The sequence below is a fragment of the Pelobates fuscus genome, chromosome 5 (genome assembly GCF_036172605.1).
Source record: "Pelobates fuscus isolate aPelFus1 chromosome 5, aPelFus1.pri, whole genome shotgun sequence".
NCBI classification, from domain to species: domain Eukaryota; kingdom Metazoa; phylum Chordata; class Amphibia; order Anura; family Pelobatidae; genus Pelobates; species Pelobates fuscus.
In genome coordinates, this window is record NC_086321.1 from 335157677 (window position 1) to 335183089 (window position 25413).

Genomic DNA, 25413 nt, shown 5'->3' on the forward strand with positions numbered 1-25413 from the left:
CTTATCTGAATGTTGAAATGCAAATTTTGTTGGGTCGTTACCATGGAAACCAGTAGGCACATTGCATTGTCGAACCTCCCTCACCCCCTCTTTTCCATGCTTGCACCACTTTTCTGAACATCCATAAGATTTTATTTTAGTACATAAACCACATAGTGTCTGCATTAAGGGATAATGCTGGTATTATGTGAGCTGCAAACACTCTTAGAAATCAAAAGCAATCATCTGAATTATTTTTGTTTGCGGTTCTGTTACATGGCAATGTAATAGTTCAAGAAGCATATAAATAATTAAATGTCAGAACACAGAAAGCACTTTGTAAGGAACTCACTGAAACCATCTGCTGCTGCAAAAAGGTTCAAAAGCAGAAATCGAAAATGCTAATATAGGCATATATATATCCAGTCTAGAAAATTCTAATATAAAAAAATAAAATAAAAAAATTTGAGGCCAAAATAGCGAAACACAAAGCATAGCTAACAATTTTTCCAGCTCTGATATTTTTTGCCTTAAATTTGAAATTCACTTTTAATTCCTGATGATTCTCACTTTAGTGCATAACCCTGTGGGCATTTTGTTTAAACAGGGGATCTCAGAAAGATTAAATGGACACTCATTTGCATTATACTACATCTGCTTTTTGTGTTAGTATATGTGCCAAGTTGCATGCGTGGAAAAATATGTACCAGACCGATTCATCCTGCAATTCTTTTTTTTTTGTTTAGTTTATTACAAGGAGGGAGCCGCTTGCCACAATTTGATGTTAGTATGAATTTGAGCGCTTGACTGCCACCTACTGCTTCCCCTTTGCACTTCAGGGAAATGATAATGCACATTCTCTATGGAAACAAAAATATTGCCACCACCATGAAAACATTTGTTGAAGTATCAACACTATATTTCCCATTTTCACAGAAAATTTGTAATTCCCTATTTTATTGGCTTTATAATGTCAATATCATATGTCCAAGAACATTAATAAAATGTAAGGCGAGAAACATAACAGAATAGTTAATGTGCTTAATACAAAAAACAGCATTGTAGGGGGGTTTATCAGAACAATACCAAAATATTATTATTAAAGGAACACTCCAAGCACCATAACCAATATGGCATGCTGTAGTGGTTATGGGACCAGCAATGCCTAAGGCGTTTTACAACAGCAAGACGTTAAACCATACAGGAGTCTTGCCCACTGGGTCTAAGACACCTTTTCTTTATATTTGGAGTGCCCACTTGGACACTTATAATTTAGTCCCCCCTCCCTTCATAGCCAAGAATAAAAACATTAAAAAAAAAACCTGTAAAAGAAGCATAAACATACCTAGGATCAAGCACCAGGCAAAGTTGTCCTCGGTGGTTTCCATGCCTGTCTGATGTCACTGCTTCCCTCGCAAGGTCCAATCAAATGCATCTTACAGAGAAGCATTTGATTGGATTGTTCTCACTGGGATCACATCACCATTGAGGAGAGAGGGAGTGGGGGATATTATAATAATTCAATTAATAAATAAACAATAGACAAATATTAAGCAACACAAGAATGCTGGAATAAGGGAGGGAGAGGACATTGAAACGTCCCCTTGCATGTACGGTTCCCGATTACATCTGTTGCCATTGCATGAAATTAACATTTGACAGCCCGGGACAATATCAGGCTGCCTAAGTAATATGTGCCAAGGATGTAACTAGTCACCAGCTCAGTTTGTGCAGCATTTCTTCAAGCAGAAATACTACATATAGATTCCTACTGCCACTTCTGAAACCATAAGTGGGTCATGGTGGTTGGAGAAACCCTTCCAAAAAAAAAAAAAAAAGTTGAAAAGTGGATCTGTAAATCAACATATGCAATATATACAGGTGCCCTATAACATTTCTTTTAGTCCTTTTGTTTTGTACTTTCAGATTATAAACATGTATCCTTACAATTGCAAACCAAGGTCCTAACAGAAAAGAATGCAAACAAGAGGATTTGGCAGAAGTGTTTATTAGAAGGGTTATGAAAGTCAACATAGAGGCCATCACTGTGGTCTAATGTTCTCAGAGGAGTGTAGCAATTCAACTGCAATCTATTAGGACACCTGAGAACTATTCAGTTCCCTTTTCCTAGAAATGTGTCCACACAGGATTGGACAACCGAGAAACAGGGATAGGGGAATCCAGGAAGGCTTAGTTCCACCTCTAAAACTGTTGTTCGTTTTACATTTCTGAGTGGTGCGAATGGTTTATAGTGCATTTCCACAAGACATTCTTCTGCTCAAGACTTGTTTTCACCTCAACCCAGCACCAAACCAGGAGGGGATGGGGGTAGATTCTGACAAGTTCTCTGCCATTTAGTTGAAATTGAGAGAGTAGTTTATAACCCAATAACTTGATTCTTTCTCCGGTGGGATGGAATGGTAATTTTAATCCCAATATGGGTCAATGAGGAACAACTTTTACGTTCCTTTTACAGGTTTATTCATCCATATTTCATGCATTTGGATGGTTTATCACAAAGGAGGAACACCACGAATTCTGCGTATTACATTGGCAAGCTTCTTGACCAAGCCTCCCCCTTTGCTATCCTCAACTTGAAAGGTCCGCGTAAGAAGATTGTAGATGGACCCATATCCCACTGCCACCACTGTGCAGGTCAGACATATTACATTGTATGGCATACTAAAATCTGGGGTGGGTAAATTCACCAGCAGGGGTTCAGTGTAGAGGCGCATAAAGTAACTGGATCCATCGGAGGATGGGAACCTGTCAACCAGAGAAAACACAAGTTATTGTTACAAATTGCACAAAGCAAAAAAAGAAACTTGTGTAAATTATCAAGATGGCAAGTTTGCAAGGGAGGATAGCTACAGTGACATGACAATTGATGTTTCCTAAAAGTACACATGATATTTAAATTGACACATTTGTTCAGTAATGTAGCTGAAAAAAATGAAATATTCCAGTTTCTTTAACCCCTTAAGGACACATCACATGTGTGACATGTCATGATTCCCTTTTATTCCAGAAGTTTGGTCCTTAAGGGGTTAAACAATTTTTTTTTATTTTTTTTTTTAAATTGGACTACAATACATTGATGAGTTTTGTATTGTAGTTCTTTCCTTTATTAAGTCTAAAGCTTTAGAGTGGATAAAGGAAGGAACTCCCAAAAGCTGCCATTAAAAAAATGATATTAATTTAAAGAAATAGCAATACTCCATTATTTTGCAACAAAAAAGCAAGCAACAGCGTTTGGAGATTCAAGACTTTTTTTTTTTTTTAAACTTACTCTAAAGTGTCTCTTGCTTACCGTAACAAATTAAAGAAATAAAAATACTGTGCAGGGTTCATATATGTTGTTACTAAGGCTTGAAAAAAAGCTCATACTGAGAACAAATGTTTGCGTGCTGTTAAAATCAATTAGCTTAAGGTGGACTTGGGTGCCAGTTCATCTGTATACTATAATAAGATGAATGTTTTAGATGACAGATGCTCAGTGACTGTCCCAAAACCAGAGAATAAAGACCAACTAGGAACAAAATATTAGACACCCCAACACAAGTGTTAGTTTGTATGCATATCCCGACAGTGTTTTTAAAAGTTACTGCACATTTTATGGTAAAATAAAAATAAAATAAAAAATAAAAATACATTACAGCTTACCGGTATGGTAAAATATAGAATATAAAGCAATGCAATTTGGATGTGGCAGTGCATTGAACACAGGCTAGAATTGCAGTTCCTTAGAACACATTTTTAAGAAGTAGAGCTGCAAATGAAAACCAACTCCTGATAAACCGTTTCAAGCCGTCTTTCTGTGTGTTCCGAATCTCCCCTTTTATCAGTTAGCCCGAGCAGTCACAGACTCTTGTCAACTCATTACAACAAGCTCTATAGACACCTTTTTCTTACATAATATAAAAACACAAAGAGGTATATAGAGTTTAGTGTAGTAAAAGGAGTTCAGTTATCTTGGAAAGTTTCATTTTTTTATTATGGTTGGAAATAGAAGTTTTGCAACATCATTAAAATACAAATACACGGACGGAATTACTCAATGGAGCAAAATGTGTTCAGGTACTAAATTAGTGTCAAAATGACTATTTCAGTTGCCCAAGGTCTGACAAATTTGAGGACATGCCTGTTTCACCTAATGATATTCTACTGAAAATAACATGGAGACTGAACTTTGGATTTTGATCAAGAACTTATGAATGAATGAGTTAGACTTTGTATTGGGGGAGCCCATACCTTATTCTTTAATGATCTGTTATCTTTTTGGACTTCAGACGTAAATGTCTCCCTATATCACTTAGCTGCTGTTTGCATCAATAATACAAGTCTACTACACAACTATGCTTAGAGCGCCAAAACACCTTGGTAGAAGTTTTTTTTCCAGTATGCAAGAATAATGTACAGTAAGGGTGTGGTGTCCACACAAATACACTTACAAAGTTGTAAAGAGGGGACTCTCCTCCATTTCATCTGTTCTCATAGTGGCTGCACTGGGGATGAGAACACTCAAAACCGAAGGACTAAAGAAAAAGAAAAAACAAGAATGAAATGGGTATGTGACCACAACTTACAGAGCAGGGTACTTTATAAGAGAGGCCCATTATATTTATAGCTAGCATCCACAAACGCTTCAGTCATTAAGTGACTGAGAAGATAAAGCATCTGCAAGAACTTAGAAATGGAATGATCAGTAAAAACAAGAATAAAAAGGTAAAAAAATAAAAGGCCACCCCAGCTAGCCTAAACACTACTCTGTCTCTTACTAAGAAAATAGGCTCCTTTTAAAGTGCACCAAGGTAGAGTACACTCTGTTCATGCTCAGTATTAGTCAGAGCTTATTTTTCCAGAGGGGAAATACAAACAAGCAAGAAAAACCACATAGTAGGCCATATGCGACACTGAGCTATGAGTTTCAAAAGGTTCAAGTTTTGTTATTTCACTTTTCAACCCCAGGGAAATCTACCTGATGTAGAAGCCATGGTTAGGATCAGGTGGGTACTCTGTCCACTTCAGCAGAGCACGCTCAAATTCAATGCTGATCTTGGTAACAGAACTGGGAGGAAGCTGTATGAGCATCTCAAGAAGATGAGGACGTTGCCGGTCCTTCGCTGGCTCATAATAAATGTAGCCTAAAAAAGAATGATGGGGAGGGCATCAAATATGTTACAGGTATAGATGGAATATTAAGCTCGAACATTTCATGCAAGAATACAATTTTATGGAGTTTTAGCAGAAACCACCACCATAGGACTAAGAAAACATCTAAATCAACATCACTTACTTGGCTTGTTCTCTTTGCCTTTGGTGGTGATGGTAAGCGTGTGAATGTATAGACGGAGGTACCAGGGCACGGTCTCCAACAGCATAACAGGAAAAGCTCTAAATGGGTGATTGTTATACACCACGGTATTAATAACTCCTGTCTGTAGTCCATAACCACTCACATAACGTTCAGCATGAAAAACCGGGGGCTGTGGAGGACCTGAAAATGAATCAAAACACAATTATCTGAAGGCTATTGGCAAACTTTCCCCCTGGATGACCAAAATGTATAGATAATGTTATTATACTTCAGAGAAAATGAAAATAAAGAGGTTATGCTCTTAAATGTTGGCAGTATAATGAAATAAGAACACCCTCACAACAGACACCCAACAAGTATCTAATTGACATTAGTCAGTCCAGAACTCATAATAAGGGCCAACTAATAACGCCCCAATTATGCTGTTTGGAGGTGGAGTTACACCTCTGACAGTAAAGGGGTTAAACTCTGTGTGTGCAAAGTTTCATAGTAAAATGCTTCACATGCAGACTCCAGGCACCATGACCACTTCAATCACTGAAGTGGCCATGGTGCTTGGAGTAACATTTTATTACTACATTAGAATGCAATGATTCATGTACAGCATAATTTCAGGCTCTTCTCCTAATGTCATGAATTGAAAGAATGTTCCCAGGTGGTATCAAGAGATTTTTGGGCATGGTAAATAAATACTTCCCTCTAAGGGTGGGGAACTGAATCCAGGAGTAGAAGTCTGGCAACATAAATTAAAAAAAAAAAAAAAAAAAAAATGTATATATATATTCTTGATCTTTAATATAAACGTACATGCTTATATTTGTACTAGGGGGTTACAACTAAAAAGGGGATGCACACAGCACCCTCCCCTCTTGGCTTATCACAATCAAAATTGTAGTGTGGTCAGGTGGGACTGAGATATGCTCTACTACCCAGTCACTGGAGCTCATTACATAGCATGCATTGTGACCGGATTGGGTGAGGACATGACATTGCATACTGCACACTCGGCTGTTCACAGTTACACACAGTCCTGCTCAGCCCATCTACAATCCAGATAGCTGGGGGCAAGAAGTGTTACAGTAGGAAGGTATTGATGGTGGACACATCAGGAGATGAGGGTGTAATGACAAAATGATGGGATGAAGGGATTAGGGCAAGATAGAGAGACACAAATGAAAAGTGGGTCAGAAAGATATAAGTAGAGGGTGGAGACAAATGGAGAGAAAAAGCAAAAATAATGATTCCAGTAGCACAAAAAAAATTTACTGTAATGTACTGATGGTACCAAGAACATTAGGTACACAAAAACTCAAGAGATCAAATAGGATTAATGTTTACACATGCCATGTAGAGGCCAATAAGTAACATGCTGTGCTTACTTGACTCAGAAATTCCTCCCTTCCACTTCAGAGCAATGTTTAGGTTCCTAGAAGTGTTGAAAACTCCTGGTTCTAGCAGGTTGTATACGGTGTATAATTTTCTCTCTCCATGGACAGGAACCTGACTCTCCAGTTGTGTTAGAGGAGATACATCAAAGAGCTCGCTGTCCTGAAAAGAAAGATGGGGGGCAGCCTTCAGAAATGTGTAAAATGGTAGGTATAATAAACAAGTTCACATAGCATTAATAAGTGTAAGAAGAGAGCCTTGTGAATTTTGCATTGGCTACAATATATATTTCAGTAGGCGGTCAGTCAGTATGACAAACATTTGTTCAGAAACAGATTACAAGAAATATCCCAGTGAATGTTAAAGGGACAGTTTAGGCTTAATAAGGCACCATAACAACTTCAACTAATTAAGTTGTTATGGTGCCAGGAGCCCCCGGAGAGCATTCTTACCTTCAGGGGGTTAAACCGATCTCAAGTCCCCTCCAGGCGGCATCCAGCTTCTGAAAATTCAGATGCAGGAAGTGCGAAGAACCGCTGGGCAAGGGCACTGCTGGTTGGCTGAGAGCAGTCAGCTGATGCCCTCAGCCAATCAGTGACGCTGCATTCACAAAACTGGGTTGGAAAGAACATTATCTTTTCCAAGCCAGTTTTGTGAATCAGCAGCGCCCCTACCCCTACCCAGCTGCAGCTTTACCAGAATCTGAAATTTCAGAAGCCGGATGCCGGCGGGGAGGAGCTGAAATCAGCGATGGTTCCTTTAATCTCCTGTGATGCTTACATCAAAAATAAATTAAAAGGATGACAACCCAAAGGAGACCTGTGATGCATGCACCACAGATGGTCTCTGTCCTTTTACAAGTATGAAAGACATTTTCTAGATAAGTCCATTCTTTCCCTGTCTGTGTAATTAAATCTTGACCATTTTTTGGGCAATGTGTTTTTTTGCTACCAGAATGCATCAGGAAACCAAGAAGCTCTACAAGCTCCAAAACATAAAGGAAAATCCTGTGGGTACAACAGGCACTTTACGCCATGTTTCTAGTATTAAGCTCTTATTTACTGCAACCAGAATTACAGGGTTATTCACTCAAGTGAGGCTTTAGAGAGTGTTTAACATTTTAGGTCAAAGCAGTTGATCTGGAAGCATAGCTTTTCCCAATTTGGCTATTTTGGGGCATAACCCTGCAAATGTATCAAGACCAGCCTTAAAGGGTTACACCAAGCACCATGACTACTTCAGTAATTTTGAAGTGGTGATGGTGCCTGAAGTCTGTATGTGCAGCGTTTCACTTTGAAACGCTGCACATACAGAGGTTAAAAACAGAGATAAGGGCTGCGCCAAAATAAACCAATAAAATATGGGGGTAATTCAAATAAAAAAAAAAAAAAGGTCTATAAAGTGCTTCAATATTTATTTAAAAAAAAACAAAAAAACTATTCCATATTGAAGAAGCCCTGTAGGCGAAACGCATTTGTGGATATTTTATACTGTATATTTTATTCATTAAAGATTCTTTGGTCACCTTTTATTGTGCCAATCATCTTTTAATACACTTTACATTTTTTAACTGGCATTTTATTATTCTGGACTCCAAGTAATCCTAGGTGGGGATCATACCACCAACGCGATCATGAAAGAGCAGTTTGCCTGCTCCATTCTTGTGAGTACCTTTTAATATATTTTATTTACTACTGTTTTACCCAGAGAGCACTATTGGTTGTCTCTTTTTAGTATTCTCTTTGAGTGTTGAACATACCTCTGAATGAAGAAGCCCGCACTATATCCCATAAGCGGGGATCATACTGCTGTATGCTTTCCACACTAGAGCTAGCTATAGCTCTAATAAATGTGAGTGCATTACTATCTTCTTTTATCATTTGTTGTATCCTATTGGACATACCACACTATTTGGTTTTCTATTTGTTTAATTTTCTCATATATTATTGAATCCACCTGGGGAAGGAAAGCGAGGACATTGTTCCTTACAAAGCACTTTATAGACTATTTGATCTAAGGAAGATCTGTTCAGCTAAGACTTTTTTTATTTGAATTACCCCCATATTTTATTGGTTTATTTTGGCGCAGCCCTTATCTCTGTTTTTATTCTTGTTGTATTCAAAGGGTCTTTGAGGGATTCCCTTGAAGGGTTGCTGCCTCATCTGTTATTAAGCGCTTACTCTCTCTCCTGGTTTTACATACAGAGGTTAACCACTGTTTTCAAGATTGTAGTTTCAGGGCAACGAATGTCAATTCTGTTCATCTTTCGCTACACAGATTTACATTCATTGGCTGAGTGCGTCAGCTGATTGATTTACACCAATGAATGTCAACAACCATACCTTTGCAGAAACTAGAGTCACATCACCGGACCACCAGGGAGCATCAGAGCCCGGTGGGGACCCAGGTAATGGAAAAAAAAAAAAAAAAAAACTGTTGCTAAACGGTTTGCTCCATTACCGGGGCATCGGGCCAAGTAAACCTAGCATCCTAATTGTAAAATCAATTAATTTTACCTTCTCACTGCCTGAGGGGTCTACATAAATTTTGCTCTGTGTTGCAAGAGGACACGGCTCCGTTATTGTACGAGAGAACATCTTGAAGAGCGACCAATCTGAAAGACAAAGGGAAGGAACATAATGTGTAAGGCATGCAATCCCTCAGTATTAATTTGCATTAGACACAAGCTTTTATACAGCACCATTTTTGATCTGTACATTGTGAGGTTTAAACTTGAGTATAGCAAAGAAGGTTATTTTATAATAAGTAATTGAGGGAAAACGAAATGACTGTCTGCTTACGTAGCGCTAGTATTTATGTCACAGAAGCGGTAAGCAGGACAACATCCACCCTCCAACAAAGCATTGGGAATAGGTAGAATTCAGTTAGAAGAATTCACTCACCTGGATCACAAAGGAAAGTCAAGGGAAGAGGCAAATGCCATAAATCAGATCTGGTCTTTCACTGTACATATCTCTTCAAAATGAGCAACCCAGTCTAGCAAAGTGTGAAAAGACATCTGATACCAGAGTGAGGGAATTCGGTTTATGACAATATTGACCAAGTGGATAACAAGATATAATAGAGACTATGGGATTGCATAAGAAAAGGGCTATTGACGAAATGAGACAAAAGTGATGCAGAAGTTTGAAAGCATATTGTAGATCTGCAACTATCCAAACAGCGGCTAGAAATATATAGAAACAAGCTCAGAACTCGAAACTGTCAACTACTTAGATTTAAAACTGAGCTACTAAGCAGAATGTCAGCAGACACATTTTTGTATTCTTTCCAATAACAATGGAGGATCTGTTGGCTTAAATTAGGGGTGCACAACCTCTGGCTCGCATATGCATGACCACTGGCCTGCAGCCTTCAGCCTACAAAATAACTTGTCAAGATAACGAAGCATGCGTGCCTGCCATAAAAGGAAATTGCATCACTACAGTCAGTCAATGGAGACCTGACAACAGGTCTCTTATTTCAACTTTATGGCTCAGTGAGCATCGGTCTAGCAGAGAAAATGAGCGACTTTCCAGGTATGCTGCATGCGGGAAGATTGCCACTAACAATGCAGGGGTGATAAGGAGAGAAACAAGGGAAGAGGAGACTGAAGAGGTTGGTGAAAGACACGTGGGAGGTGAAGCAAAGGCAAAACTGGAGAATGAGAGAAGATGAATCTTCAAAGAATTCTAAAAATGTCACCAATTAGCATGCAATCAGGCGTGAGAAGGATGCAGGACACATTCCACCACACAATGTAGGGAAATCGCATGGTGATATGAGCCACCGCATTTTTATGGAACACAATCATTTTATAGCTAATTGCATGCTCTGTAGTTACCTCTTTTCCCCAATCCGGTGGAGTACATATCGAAGACCACAGTAAGAGCTTGGCGTAACTCCCATGAAACTTTAGAACAATCGGCATTCTGAAAAATAAGTTACATTTTAGAACTAGGCAAGACGAAAACTATTTTATATATTATAAACCAATACCAGACAAAATGTTCCTCTTTCACTACTTTACAAACTCTAAAAATATGTACATTTGTATCACTGCCATTACATATTATCAACAACATATAACGCCCTTACTGAAACAAGATAAACAAAAACACAAATAGTTTTCATACGTAAACACCGGGCAATTTCTCTGTTTAACCTCAGCTCACCCTAGATAATATGAATGGAGAAAGCAATTTTAATTGCAAATTTTTGGTCTTACCCTGCAAATTGGTCGGATGTGCACAGATTGAGAATGGTAGCTGCTGTAATACAAACGTTCTGCTTTTAATAAGGTAGCTAGGCCAGCCTGCAAAACAGAAAAAGATTGTTAAGTTATAGGGAGTCGGTTGAAGGGAGATAGAGTCTATATTGGTCAAAGGGGTTACACAAAGCAACTGAAACACATGGCAAGAAAAGGGTGGAGTCAAGAATTGTAGGGTTGAGATACAGAGAGCCAATGAGATCAGAGTTATGCAGGAACAGAGTCTTAAAAAGATTAGAGCAAGCACAACAGGTGATAGGCAGATGATAATGGACTTTGGCTACAGAACAAGGGATGTAGGGCTCCAGATGGAGTGGAAATTGAAGGATGGGGATGCCAGGAGTAATCCAAAAACTACCAAATGAGTGTTAAACAGAATTGAAGAGAACCAGGACATGGTGGAAGGAGAAGGATAGAGTTAATAGGAGCTTAGAAACAAACAGGGTTATCACTCTCACTTTATCTCACAGTAGATATAGGTTGGTGTTTAATAGCAGTTTACTGAAAAGGCTGGAACAACTACAGAAAAAGAATCCATATATAACAGGTATGGTATCACAGAAAAGTATATGCCAGAGTACCATCAAGTGCAAAGCTTGTAATATGTCTCCTTCAGTCTAGCTTTAAAAAAAAAAAAAAAAATACATGATGTCTAATGAATCAGATTAAAGATCTTAGACCAGTCATCATCTGTAAAAGTGACCAGCACATCACCCTCCCACTTACAGGTCAGGAAGACAGAGTATTGATTATTTACCAACAGGTTATAATCTATTTAAAAATATGAAGCCAAGGGGCCCCTGTTTGTAGAATGCCACATAGGTTGTATGCTCTCATGTTAGGTAATGTCATTCAGAGATTCTTCTTAAACAGTGCAAGATTTGAGCATGAGTGAAAGTGTGAATTGAAGTACGAATTGTGTTCGGACACCGCTCAGACAGTGGCAACGTCGAATGTGGGGCTCGCCAAATCCGGCACACCCTGTGAAGGGACGTGCCTGAAAACAGGAAGCAGATGAGGCCATGGATTGTCCCAAAGGGATAGCATAGGACCCGGATAAGAAAAGCACTTAGGACCCCAGTAGTGTTATGGTGATAGAGTAGCTTAAACACATGAGTTTGAAGGGGCCAAATGCCAGTCGCACTCTGCACGAAGCCCGGGAAGAGCCACGTGGGAACATAAAAGTGAGGGATGCAGAGGGCAGGATCAACAGAAGTAGTAGCATTAACTATTGATGGTTATTTTTTGGCAGAGTTACAGACCTTAGAGCCACAAGGCAACAGTTTTTTCCATGGCGTAAGATTTTCTGTGCATACAATCTCTCTCGGTAAGGTGGCATATCTCAGGAGATTATGGTTTGTCACTATGGAACAAATAACAAAAAAATTTAAGGAAAAATGTTCATGGCTAGAACATTATATATAGGTATAACAAGATATATATATATATATATATATATATATATATATATATATATATATATATATCTTAAGGTAAGGTACACTTTGTGAATATGGCACTATAGACAATGTCAGAAACCTCAGAGCATATTGTATGTGGTACCATTTACAGATATAAAGGTCACTGAAGTAACAATAAGTACAAGAAATCAAAATAAAACAGACATTAACCGGGCATGCATCACTTTGAGAATGAGGCAGGAGCCGAACTCTGCAGGCTGAAAAAATAAATAAAAGCAGGCAATTTTTTTTTATGATTTACCCGCTTCTTTCTTATGCTTTCAACACCCAGTCCAGGGTTACCAAATAGTGTGCTTTCCCTAGGAACGCTGGAAAAGTGCGTTAGACATGCCTCACAGATCTCTTCACCTCTTATTGTTATACAATGTGTTTCTTTTCTTAAAGGGACACTATAGTCACCTGAACAACTTTAGCTTAATGAAGCAGTTTTGGTGTATAGAACATGCCCCTGCAGCCTCACTGCTCAATTCTCTTCCATTTAGGAGTTAAATCCCTTTGTTTATGAACCCTTAGTCACACCTCCCTGCATGTGACTTGCACAGCCTTCCATAAACACTTCCTCTAAAGAGAGCACTATTTAGTTCTGTTTAATTAAGATTTTCTTATCCCCTGCTATGTTGATAGCTTGCTAGACCCTGCAAGAGCCTCCTGTATGTGATTAAAGTTCAATTTAGAGATTGAGATACAATTATTTAAGGTAAATTACATCTGTTTGAAAGTGAAACCAGTTATTTTTTTCATGCAGGCTCTGTCAATCATAGCCAGGGGAGGTGTGGCTAGGGCTGCATAAACAGAAACAAAGTGATTTAACTCCTAAATGACAGTGAATTGAGCAGTGAAATTGCAGGGGAATGATCTATACACTAAAACTGCTTTATTTAGCTAAAGTAACTTAGGTGACTATAATGTTCCTTTAAAGCATTAAAGTGTAAATTTACATTACCCCTGTCTCCAAACGAGAGCAAGTCATATTATCAATGGGTGTTACACTTTCTGCAAGACATATCTCGCCTGCATACCATTCTTGAGAACCACAGACTTTTTAACCCCTTAAGGACCAAACTTCTGGAATAAAAGGGAACCATGACATGTCACACATGTTATGTGTCCTTAAGGGGTTAAAAGACCAACATTTTCGACGTTATTCACTAAACACCATATTTTGTCCAGACAAAATCTGGTGAAAATTGCAGAATTCAGACTGCAATGGCAATTCTAATATTTCTGAAATCCAAATACAGTCAAAATTTGGGTGGCCCAAGCAAATCTGCAGCAATCACCTGGATGTGTTGAAAGTCAGGATTAAAATCAGTGCTTTTGCATTCGAGTCCTATACAAAGTAAAAGTCACAAAGCATCAGGTTTTATTAAAATGCAGAACCAAATGTATCCAGCATGAGGCACATTTGCAAATTATTCACTTGCTTTTATGCTTTGAGGCCAATTTGGCTACTCTGGCCTTAAAAGAGACACTAAAGTCACCAAAACAACTTTAGCTTAATGAAGCAGTTTTGCTGTACAAAATTATACTCCTGCAGTTTTACTGCCCAATCCTCTGCCATTTTGGAGATAAATCCCTTTGTTTATGAACCCTACTGACACCTCCCAGCATGTGACTTGCACAACCTTCCTAAACACTTCATATAAGAGGCATCTAATGTGTAATGCTCCATTAATTCACACTCTTTCATTTAGAATTTCTTATCTCCTGATCTGCTAATAATATACTACAGCCTGCAAGAGTCCCCTGTGTGTGATTAAAGTTCAATTTAGAGTAGGAGACAAAAAGCATGAGGGCATCCAGCGTCATGTAAAACCCCATAAGGAAAGCATTATACAGTGGAACCTCGGTTTACGAATTTAATGCGTTCTCCAGGACGTTTCGTATTGCGAAAAATTCGTAAACCGAAACATGGTTTCCCATAGGAATGCATTGAAAACCAATTAATGCGTTCCGGGGGTGAGAAAAAAGTCAAATAAAGTATTTTATCTGTTCAAAACTCTTTATAAAGTGCACTTTAAAGGCATAAATACTGTACAGGGACATGGTTAATCAAGAAATAACATTTCAAACATCCAACTTAATGTTTTAAAACATCACACATCAACTTTTAAAACATGGCAGACTGTTGGTAACATGGTACAGTACACTTTAATTGTACATAAATCACATGTCAACAGGGAAAACATGGAAAATAGCAAAACAATTTCAACACTGTTTGGAAGATGAGGAGGACAAGGGCAATTGGGCAGCACTAACACAAGCCGGTTCTTCTTCATGTCTAGGCTGTTTTTGTAGGAACCTTTCCATTGTCTGCTGCCTCTGGCGCCTTTTAAGCATCCCTCGGAAAGGGGACATGATGTCTGTGTCAAAACTGCTCACAAGTCTGTGGGCTAGAGCCTTATCTGGGTGGTGCTGCTGTACAAAAGTCTGTAGGTTTACCCACATTTGGCATGCCTCCTTGAGTTCCGTGGAAGAGAGCTGTTCCTCACTGATTTCCTCCTCCTCCTCAAATGCGATCTGCTCCTCCATCGACTCCTTCTGCAATTCCACCAGCTCCTCGGTGGTTAGGTCACGGTTGTGTTCCTCCACCAGCTCGTAGACATCCTCCTCAGTCACCTCCAGGCCCATGGTCCTCCCCAAGGAAACAATTTCCTCCAAGACTGTTGACTCTGGTGCAGGTGCAGAAGCACTGGAGGCAGGTTTTACAACACAGTCTGGCCAAAGGTTGCGCCAAGCAGAATTTAGGTTTGTCTGGCTGACCCCGGCCCAGGCAATGGTGATAATCTGCAGACAGCTCACAATGTCAAAATGCTCTCTCCAAAATTCATGGAGGGTGAGGCTTGAGCGATCTGTCATCTCAAAGCATCGCCGGAAAAGCTCCCTTGTGTAGAGTTTTTTAAAATTGGAGATGACCTGCTGGTCCATTGGCTGGAGTAGTGGGGTGGTGTTAGGCGGAAGGAACATGACCTTGATGAAATTAAAGTCCTCCAGCAAGTCTTCCTCGAGGCCTGGAGGATGGGCAGGAGCATTGTCCATGAGCAGCATGGCCTTGAGTGGCAGGTTATTGTCCAGAAGGTACTTCTTCACAGCAGGACCAAAAACCGCATTGACCCACTTCACAAACAAGAGGCGTGTGACCCAAGCCTTTGCGTTAGACTGCCACAAAACGCTCAACTGCTCCTTGTTCACCTTGTGTTTCTTGAAGGCCCGTGGGTTCTCTGAATGGTAGACAAGCAGAGGCTTGATCTTAAGGTCCCCACTGGCGTTGGCGCAGAACAGGAGGGTAAGACGGTCCTTCATCGGCTTGTGGCCAGGCAATGAGGTCTCCTCTTCTGTGATGAAGGTACGCTTTGGCATCCTCTTCCAGAAGAGTCCAGTCTCGTCGCAGTTGAAGACCTGCTGAGGAAGGTAGCCCTCTGAAACTATGACCTCCAGGAACTCCGTAGCAAATTCTTCAGCTGCAGCAACATCGGAACTTGCAGCCTCTCCATGCCTGACCACACTGTGGATGCCAGATCTGTTCTTGAACCTTTCGAACCACCCCCTGCTGGCCTTGAAGCCTTCTGCATCTGCTGACGTTCCTGGCTGTTTGAGGAGGTCAGCGTGCAAGGCCTTGGCTTTTTCGCAGATGATCGCCTTGGTCACTGAGTCCCCTGCACGCTGCTTCTGTTCAATCCAGAGCAGGAGCAACTTCTCGACCTCGTCCAGAACAGGTGGGCATTGCTTGGAGACCCTGGTGACTCCCTTGGCTGCATCTCTCCCAGTAATCTTCTCTTTCATTTTTAGGATTGTACCGATTGTGGATGCACTCCTTCCATACTCTTTGGCAAGGTCGGTCAATCGCATTCCTCCTTCATGCTTCCTGATGATTTCCTTCTTGTCCTCAAGCAGAATCATCACCTTCTTCCTCTTCCCAGCTTCCGCTGCTTTCTTGGGTGCCATGACACCAACGTCCCTAAGTATGCAAAAAAAAATTTAAAGATGCTTTACACCCATATGAGCTGGCATGGAAAACAACCCCACAATGCAAAACACACAGTAAAAGCCATGCACAGCACATGAGCTGTAACAGGCATGCACAGCACATGAGCTGTAACAGGCATGCACAGCACATGAGCTGTAACAGGCATGCACAGCACATGAGCTGTAACAGGCATGCACAGCACATGAGATGGCATGGAAAACAACCCCACATTGCAAAACACACAGTACAGTTGTAACAGGCATGCACAGCACATGAGATGGCATGGAAAACAACCCCACATTGCAAAACACACAGTACAGTTGTAACAGGCATGCACAGCACATGAGCTGTAACAGGCATGCACAGCACATGAGATGGCATGGAAAACAACCCCACATTGCAAAACACACAGTACAGTTGTAACAGGCATGCACAGCACATGAGATGGCATGGAAAACAACCCCACATTGCAAAACACACAGTACAGTTGTAACAGGCATGCACAGCACATGAGCTGGCATGAAAAGCAACCCCACAATGCAAAACACACAGTAACAGGCATGCACAGCACATGAGCTGGCATGGAAATCACCCCCAGAATGCAGAACACACAGTAAAAGGCATGCAAACAACCAAGCTCAGCTCCCTACCTTTCCACTTCTTGAGATGCACCAAAAAGGCTCCAAACCCTGCTGCAAATGGCTCCAAAAGGCTCCACAACTTGCTGCAAATGGCTCCAAAAGGCTCCACAACTTGCTGCAAATGGCTCCACAACTTGCTGCAAATGGCTCCACAACTTGCTGCAAATGACTCCAAAAGGCTCAACAACTTGCTGCAAATGGCTCCAAAAGGCTCAACAACTTGCTGCAAATGGCTCCAAAACCTCTCCAACACCTCCACACTACACACTCACGTGCTACCCACACTTCAGTATGCAGGGGGCGGAGCTATAAACCGGGACACTTGTTTCGTATTGCGAAAAAAAATTGTAAACCGAGGCATTTTTTTTTACGAATTTTCATTCGTAAACCAAATTTTTCGTTTACCGAGGCGTTCGTTAACCGAGGTTCCACTGTACAATGCTTACCTATGGGGGAAGTCCTAATGCGAGCACACACATGCGCATTAGGTCCTCCCCACCGGCTGATGTTGGGTAGGAAGAACGGAGGCAGAGCCTGAACCAGCATCGTGTGACATCAGCGCTGGAAACAGGTAAGTGAGAGAAGGTTTTTTTTGTTCTCCTGGCACTTTAGTGTCTCTTTAGAATTTGAAAATTTAACTTTGAATTCTCACATTAGTAAATAACCCTCACAATATTAAATGAAAATGGCATAATGCTAACCTGAATGAATCATAATGCTTTATCAAACTAATTTGAGAATTTCACCTTTCCTACAAGGACTGAAGGCGAGAGAATTTACAGCCCCAGCACTGCAAATTTAAAGCACTATTCAAAACATTTTCAATTTATTTGTTGGACTACTTTTATTGAGGAAGTTATGCATTAAAAAGAAGAATTCTGACAGTCAGCTACATATTTAGCAAACTCATCAGCATGTATGTTTTACTTACCATTGACAAGCCCCAGGGGCTTGAATGACGCAGTTGGAGTAACTGTATTGGTGGAGTCAATGAAATTCAGAGATGCACAGAATATTCCTGAGAGAATGTTACTTAGTTCCTTCCAGGTTTTATCGACACTAAGAAATGACAAAATGAATTATTAAACTTATGAATACACCCTTTGACCCATCAATTCAAGCTGATCTATTATGTTGTCCATATAATAAAAATATTAGTCATGCAGTTGCAGAGATATAAAGAAGTAAGATGATAGGGAACATATGTATAAAGTTATTACTGCAAGAACGGAGATATATATATATATAAAAAACAAAAAAAATAAAAAACAAAAACAAAAACAAACATCTAAGGGATACATAAAGAAGGTGTTTGTAGAAATGTATTGGAAGGATTTTTTTTTTTAATCCAGTTCAAGTAGAATCATACATTGCAGACATGGAATTATCTTTATGCCAAACTGCACTTGTAGAGACAGATGCTAAAGAGTCACACAAAAGTGACGTTTGTCAAAATTGCATCCAACAATGGTCCTGCCATGTGAACCATGTGTCAGAACAGGGACTCACCAAGTTGTGTTATAAATATATAATTGAGGAGTGTTGCTTGTATGAGCCTTCACATTGAAAGTGCTGGTTTAATGATTAATAAGCACCATAAAAACATTTCAAAGAATGTATTAATTAATAAGAGGAAAGCCAAACAATAGAATTGAAAATGAAGTAAAGTGAGCATACCAGACTGGAATTGGCAGCATTTACTAGTGTATTACGAGAAAATGCATAGTGCCCATCTGTAATATAAGACCTGTTGTGCGAATAAGGAAATGAATGATTCAAGACAGAGATGCTTACAGTATAGCATGCTCATCAGCAGTCCTGATTTTGGGGTGATTCAGTGGTTATGGTTTCGGAGTGTCCATTAAAATTTGCCATTCAGATTTAATTTTCTAAAATTCAGTGTTTACATTTCAGTGGGACATTTAGATGTTAAATCTAGAGATACTTTACATAAAGACACAGAGATGCAAAGAAAAGCCATCCTGCAGACTGTGGTAAAGAACTAATGGCCTCTCTAGGCACCAAAACCAATATACCTTTATGCATTGTATTTGGTGCACTGATACTGCCCCTTTCACTCAGAAAATGCAGCTTCTGGAAACAGTATCCTAAACAACAAAACCTTTTCCTTTTAATTAGAGTGTAGCTTTCGTACAATGTAAGGGTTCAAATTGCTAGGAGTATAGAATGTCGTACTGAACATGGAAATAGATGGATACATAGCTTGTGTTTTACACATATGGAACAAACTGGACAACTCACTTTAGAGGGTTACACCAGGTACCATGACCACTTCAGCGATCTGAAGTGGACATGGTGCCTAGAGTCTGTATATGCAACATTTCCCTAGGAAACACTTGGATGTCTAAGACCAGCACGCACAGTATGCTAGTGACAACCATCCAATGGTGGCACGGTACCCTGTCTGTGCCACTCATGTCATTTTGAATTTTTTTTTTTATATAATTCGGGGATGGGGACTGGACAGGAAAGGAAAGTTTACTCTATCCAAAAACAGTGTTTTCTTAAAACACCGTTTATTGGTTGGTGTAACCCTTTAACCAGTCATTAAATAATGCTTTTTATGTAGTTTACCAAACACATAAAAATTATAATTGCAGGTTCCTAAAAGAAAAAACAAAACAGTACTCACTCTGTAACAGAGTCCTGAAACCAGACCCAAAGTTCGGCCCCAGCTGGCGCTTGCAAGAGTGGTTGTCCCCAGGATCTGGTCCGCCAAAAGCCCTGAGTAAAGGATAGGTGCAATTCTTGTACGGAGTATTTAGAGATAACCTGCCCCAGCACCTTTGGAAATAGCCTATAGTGAGAGACTGATAACAGGGAAAAAAAGGGTTAACAAGATTTGCATACATATAAATGGACATGAAAATAAAAAAGTGACATCTCTTACAGAAATTACTTTCGATATCACTGGTGGGTAATTGCTTATTAAACTCCTGTCAAAGTATTCCATTCTTAAAGGAAAAGTATAGTGCCAGGAAAACAAAATTGTTTTCCTGGCACTATAGCTCCCTTTAGCTAGTCAGTTACAGATCACTCCACCCTTCATAAAAAGTAATAGAGGAATTGTATTGTTTTATGAATCAAGCTTCTTAGCAATAGCACTATGAATTAACACACAAACTGCTTTTTATGACTTAAAAAAAAGACACAAAAACATACAAATTGCATAGTAAGAGAGATCATAAACAGCATTATAGTAACCTATATCCAAATTTTTATAGGATAGGACAATACCTAACAGAAGGAAAGTCTGTTACTAATGACAAGCCACTTGTGACCTCTTATAGCCCACTCACCTCTCTCCAGCCTAATACTAGTGACAAATCACTGTGGTTTATGTGGACCCCGCTTTCCTGAGTACCCACCCACTCCTCTCCTGTCTGCCACTAATGGCATGTCACTGTGATATCTCTATAGCCTATCCACCACTCTACTAAAGGCAATTGAGACCTACATAAAGCACTCTCTCCTGCCGGTTGCCAATAGCCCACTCCCATGGCCTTCTCCTGATGGCAAATTACTGTGACATCTATTGCCTACTCTCTAGCCCAGGGGTAGGCAACCTTCGGCTCTACAGATGTTGTGGACTACCGTATTTTTCGCTCCATAAGACGCACCTCACCATAAGACGCACCTAGTTTTTAGAGGAAGAAATCCAGAAAAAAAATATTCTGAACAAACTGTCCCATAGTGTTTCTTACTATGGGACAGTTTGTACAGAATATTTTTTTTCTCCCCTGTCCCATAGTGTCCCCCCCTCCCCATAGACTTCATCCCCCCCCTCCCCATAGACTTCATCCCCCCCCTCCCCATAGACTTCATCCCCCCCCTCCCCATAGACTTCATCCCCCCCCTCCCCATAGACTTCATCCCCCCCCTCCCCATAGACTTCATCCCCCCCCTCCCCATAGACTTCATCCCCCCCCTCCCCATAGACTTCATCCCCCCCCTCCCCATAGACTTCATCCCCCCCCTCCCCATAGACTTCATCCCCCCCCTCCCCATAGACTTCATCCCCCCCCTCCCCATAGACTTCATCCCCCCCCTCCCCATAGACTTCATCCCCCCCCTCCCCATAGACTTCATCCCCCCCCTCCCCATAGACTTCATCCCCCCCCTCCCCATAGACTTCATCCCCCCCCCTCCCCATAGACTTCATCCCCCCCCCCTTACTGTCCCCCTCCCCTTACTGTCCCCCTCCCCTTACTGTCCCCCTCCCCTTACTGTCCCCCTCCCCTTGTCCCATAATTACTTACCTGTCTTGTAGCGTTGGCCGGCAGCACAGGGCGCACCGCGGTAGTGGAACTTGAATTTCATGTTCCGCTTCCGGCGGGACTGAAAGGAAGTGCGCACTCAGCTTGTGCACACTTCCTTTCAGTCCCGCCGGAAACCGGAACATGAAATTCAAGTTCCACTACCGCGGTGCGCCCTGTGCTGCCGGCCAACGCTGCAAGACAGGTAAGTAAAGCTTCATATTCGCTCCATAAGACACACAGACATTTCCCCTCACTTTTGAGGGGAAAAAAAGTGCGTCTTATGGAGCGAAAAATACGGTACATCTCCCTTGATGCTTTGCCAGCAATATGGCTGTAAAAGCATTATGGGAGATGTAGTCCAAAACATCTGTAGAGCCGAAGGTTGCCTACCCCTGCTCTAGCCTTATAATAATGGCAAGTCACTGTGACTTCAATGGCCCACTCTACTGACCTTCTACTAAGGAAAATCCACTGTGACTTCCATTGCCAACTGTACTGGCCTTCTACTGATATCAAGACACTGTGACTTCTATGGCCCACTTCTATAGTTCATTTTCCTGGTCTTCTACGGAGGGCAAACAACTGTGACATCTATATCCCACTCTCCTGGCCTTCTACAGAGGGCATGCCACTGTGACTTCTATAGCCCACTCTCCTGGCCTTCTACAGAGGGCATGCCACTGTGACTTCTATAGCCCACTCTCCTGGCCTTCTACAGAGGGCATGCCACTGTGACTTCTATAGCCCACTCTCCTGGCCTTCTACAGAGGGCATGCCACTGTGACTTCTATAGCCCACTCTCCTGGCCTTCTACAGAGGGCATGCCACTGTGACTTCTATAGCCCACTCTCCTGGCCTTCTACAGAGGGCATGCCACTGTGACTTCTATAGCCCACTCTCCTGGCCTTCTACAGAGGGCATGCCACTGTGACTTCTATAGCCCACTCTCCTGGCCTTCTACAGAGGGCATGCCACTGTGACTTCTATAGCCCACTTTCCTGGCCTTCTACAGAGGGCATGCCACTGTGACTTCTATAGCCCACTCTCCTGGCCTTCTACAGAAGGCATGCCACTGTGACTTCTATAGCCCACTCTCCTGGCCATCTATTAATGGCAAGCCACTGACTTCTTTAGCCCACTCTCCCAGCCTTCTACTGAGGATAAGCCACTGTGAATTCTATATTCCACTCTCCTGACCTTCTACTGAGGATAAGCCACTGGTGACTCGTATATCCCACTCTCCTGGCCTTCTACTGAGGGCAAGCCACTGTGAATTCTATAGCCCACTCTCCTGGCCATCTATTAATGGCAAGCCACTGACTTCTTTAGCCCACTCTCCTGACCTTCTACTGAGGATAAGCCACTAACTTATATATCCCACTTGTGGCGAAGCCAACCTCGCCACTGTGAACTGGAGAAGCCTGGTTGCCCGCCTGCTGCCTTTGGACTATGGCCCTGGGAGATTGGGCCCTTTAAAAAACGTATTCGGCCCTAACAGAGTGCATGTCACTCATTCTGGCCCTTTAAATACAGTGGGGTCATTCGGTACTTGCCCTGTGTGAGCGGCGATACCCCAGATAGCTATGCCATGGAGCCTATTCATATAATGAAAAACTATGGGAAAGACTTTAACTCCATGGCAATTGAACTATGTGAATAGGATCTGAGCGTGATTCGGTAGTTTTGTGCGCTCAGATCCCAGCTATCTGGGGATATGTGAAATGTCTGTGTGTTACGTGTAAAAGGTGACTTTATGTATTTTAAAGTGTTTTACGGTCTTTGTGTCCCCATGTGCATAATGGAGTCTGCCTCTATCCATGGATATAATTGGATTACTTCTCCATTGTCTCCAGGAGAGAGGGCTCTGTAAAACCGGTCTGAGCTGGAAAGCCATGCTGGCAGGGGTTTTTAAAAGATACTTTACTAACTTTTGAACCCCTGGTCTGATTCATGCCATTTTTTAATATGTTGTTCCTCTGAATGGATTGATTGTGGATATGTATTGATTGTGTATGTATTTTTATGTGAATGTGATGTATGGTTTTAGAGTTATGAAAGTTGGGTAGAAAGTATGTTTTAACTGTATGTGTAATTGAGTTTCCTCTCGGGATAAGGGGAGGGAATGTGTGGGATGTAACTGTGATGTGATTGGTTGGTTGTTTTATACCTCCCTGTGGGCGGACCTGTATTTGCAACAACTGTAATAAAAACCAGGCTGGGTGTGCCAGCACCTGAGATTCTGCTTGACCCTCAAACCGATGTGTCGTCTCGTTTTTGGGGGAATTGGATTGTATGCTGACTGCCAGGAGTGTAAGCGGATTGTATGCTTTTCCTGTTCGGCTGATCCCAGGGTTCGTGTGTTTCCAGTTCGGGAGTTGGTTAATTCGTACAGTTTGCAGTTCGGGAGATTGGTGCTTGCAGTAGCTGCTGGTCTATGGAAAAGGGGATTATCGCCTAAACGGTTTTTATCCTGCTGTGGGCGAAACGGTCCGTTACACCACTCTCCTGGCCTTCTACTGTGGTCATGCCAATGTGACTTCTTTAGCCCACTCTACTGGCCTTCTACTGAGGGCAAGGTACTGTAACTTCTATAGCCCAATCTCCTGGCCTTCTACTGATGTCAAGCCATTGTAACTTTTATAGCCCACTCTTTTCCTTCTACTAATGTAAAGTCTCTGTGACTTCTGTTCATTCTCCTGACCCTCTACTGAGGGCAAGCGACTGCGACTTCCATAGTCCTGGTTTTAAACTAGTAGCAAGTAAGTAACTTCAACAGCCCACTTTCCTGGTAAATCACTGTGACATATATTCCCCTCACCTGACTGGCCACTCACCCCTTTCCTGCCTGCCACTAATGCGAAATCACTGCAACCTCTACCTCACCCACTCCCCTCTCTCCTGCCTGCCACTAATGCCCAGTCACTGTGCCCTCTACCTCACTCCCCAGAGTGCCCACTCACCCCTCTCCTGCCTGCCACTAATGCCCAGTCACTGTGCCCTCTACCTCACTCACTCCCCAGAGTGCCCACTCACCCCTCTCCTGCCTGCCACTAATGCCCAGTCACTGTGCCCTCTACCTCACTCACTCCCCAGAGTGCCCACTCACCCCTCTCCTGCCCGCCACTAATGCCCAGTCACTGTGCCCTCTACCTCACTCACTCCCCAGAGTGCCCACTCACCCCTCTCCTGCCTGCCACTAATGCCCAGTCACTGTGCCCTCTACCTCACTCACTCCCCAGAGTGCCCACTCACCCCTCTCCTGCCTGCCACTAATGCCCAGTCACTGTGCCCTCTACCTCACTCACCCCTCTCCTGCCTGCCACTAATGCCCAGTCACTGTGCCCTCTACCTCACTCACTCCCCAGAGTGCCCACTCACCCCTCTCCTGTCTGCCACTAATGCCCAGTCACTGTGCCCTCTACCTCACTCACCAGAGTGCCCACTCACCCCTCTCCTGACAGTCACTAATGCCCAGTCACTGTGCCCTCTACCTCACTCACTCCCCAGAGTGCCCACTCACCCCTCTCCTGCCTGCCACTAATGCCCAGTCACTGTGCCCTCTACCTCACTCACCAGAGTGCCCACTCACCCCTCTCCTGACAGTCACTAATGCCCAGTCACTGTGCCCTCTACCTCACTCACTCCCCAGAGTGCCCTCTACCTCACTCACTCCCCAGAGTGCCCACTCCTGACAGTCACTAATGCCCAGTCACTGTGCCCTCTACCTCACTTACTCCCCAGAGTGCCTCTCTCCTAACAGTCACTAATGCCGAGTCACTGTACCCTCTACCTCACTCCCCAGAGTGCCCACTCACCCCTCTCCTGCCGCAGGTCTGAGTCCAGGCGGGTCCGGAATTGAAAGGTCGCTGCAATGTCTCCGGATCTAAGCGGGGTGAGGAGCAGCTCTTCCCGGAACGTGTTCCCCTCACCCTGTTCCTCCGAGCTCACTGTCCAGGGACTCCAGGCGGCTGACAGCAGCAGACAGAGCAGCACTGCAGCGGCCATGTTTCCCTGAGCATCTCTTCCGCTTCCCAGAAACCTGGCAGCGAGCCGACCAATAGCAAGCGAGCTGCGTTTCGCCACCAATCAGGG

General features: G+C 42.2%; 1 protein-coding gene across 1 annotated transcript; it reads right to left on the reverse strand.

Moving 5' to 3' along the window:
• Window positions 1-1979: 1979 nt before the first annotated feature.
• On the reverse strand, window positions 1980-25363 carry PIGT (phosphatidylinositol glycan anchor biosynthesis class T). Its single transcript, XM_063455738.1, has 12 exons — window positions 25137-25363; window positions 19695-19872; window positions 17973-18100; window positions 12215-12315; window positions 10911-10997; window positions 10527-10614; window positions 9199-9296; window positions 6676-6844; window positions 5276-5476; window positions 4958-5123; window positions 4431-4514; window positions 1980-2745 (listed from the first exon to the last, which is right to left on the reverse strand). The coding sequence occupies exons 1-12, from the start codon at window positions 25324-25326 to the stop codon at window positions 2493-2495; spliced, it is 1743 nt and encodes a 580-aa protein (XP_063311808.1). The 5' UTR covers window positions 25327-25363; the 3' UTR covers window positions 1980-2492.
• Between the last annotated feature and the right edge of the window lie 50 nt (window positions 25364-25413).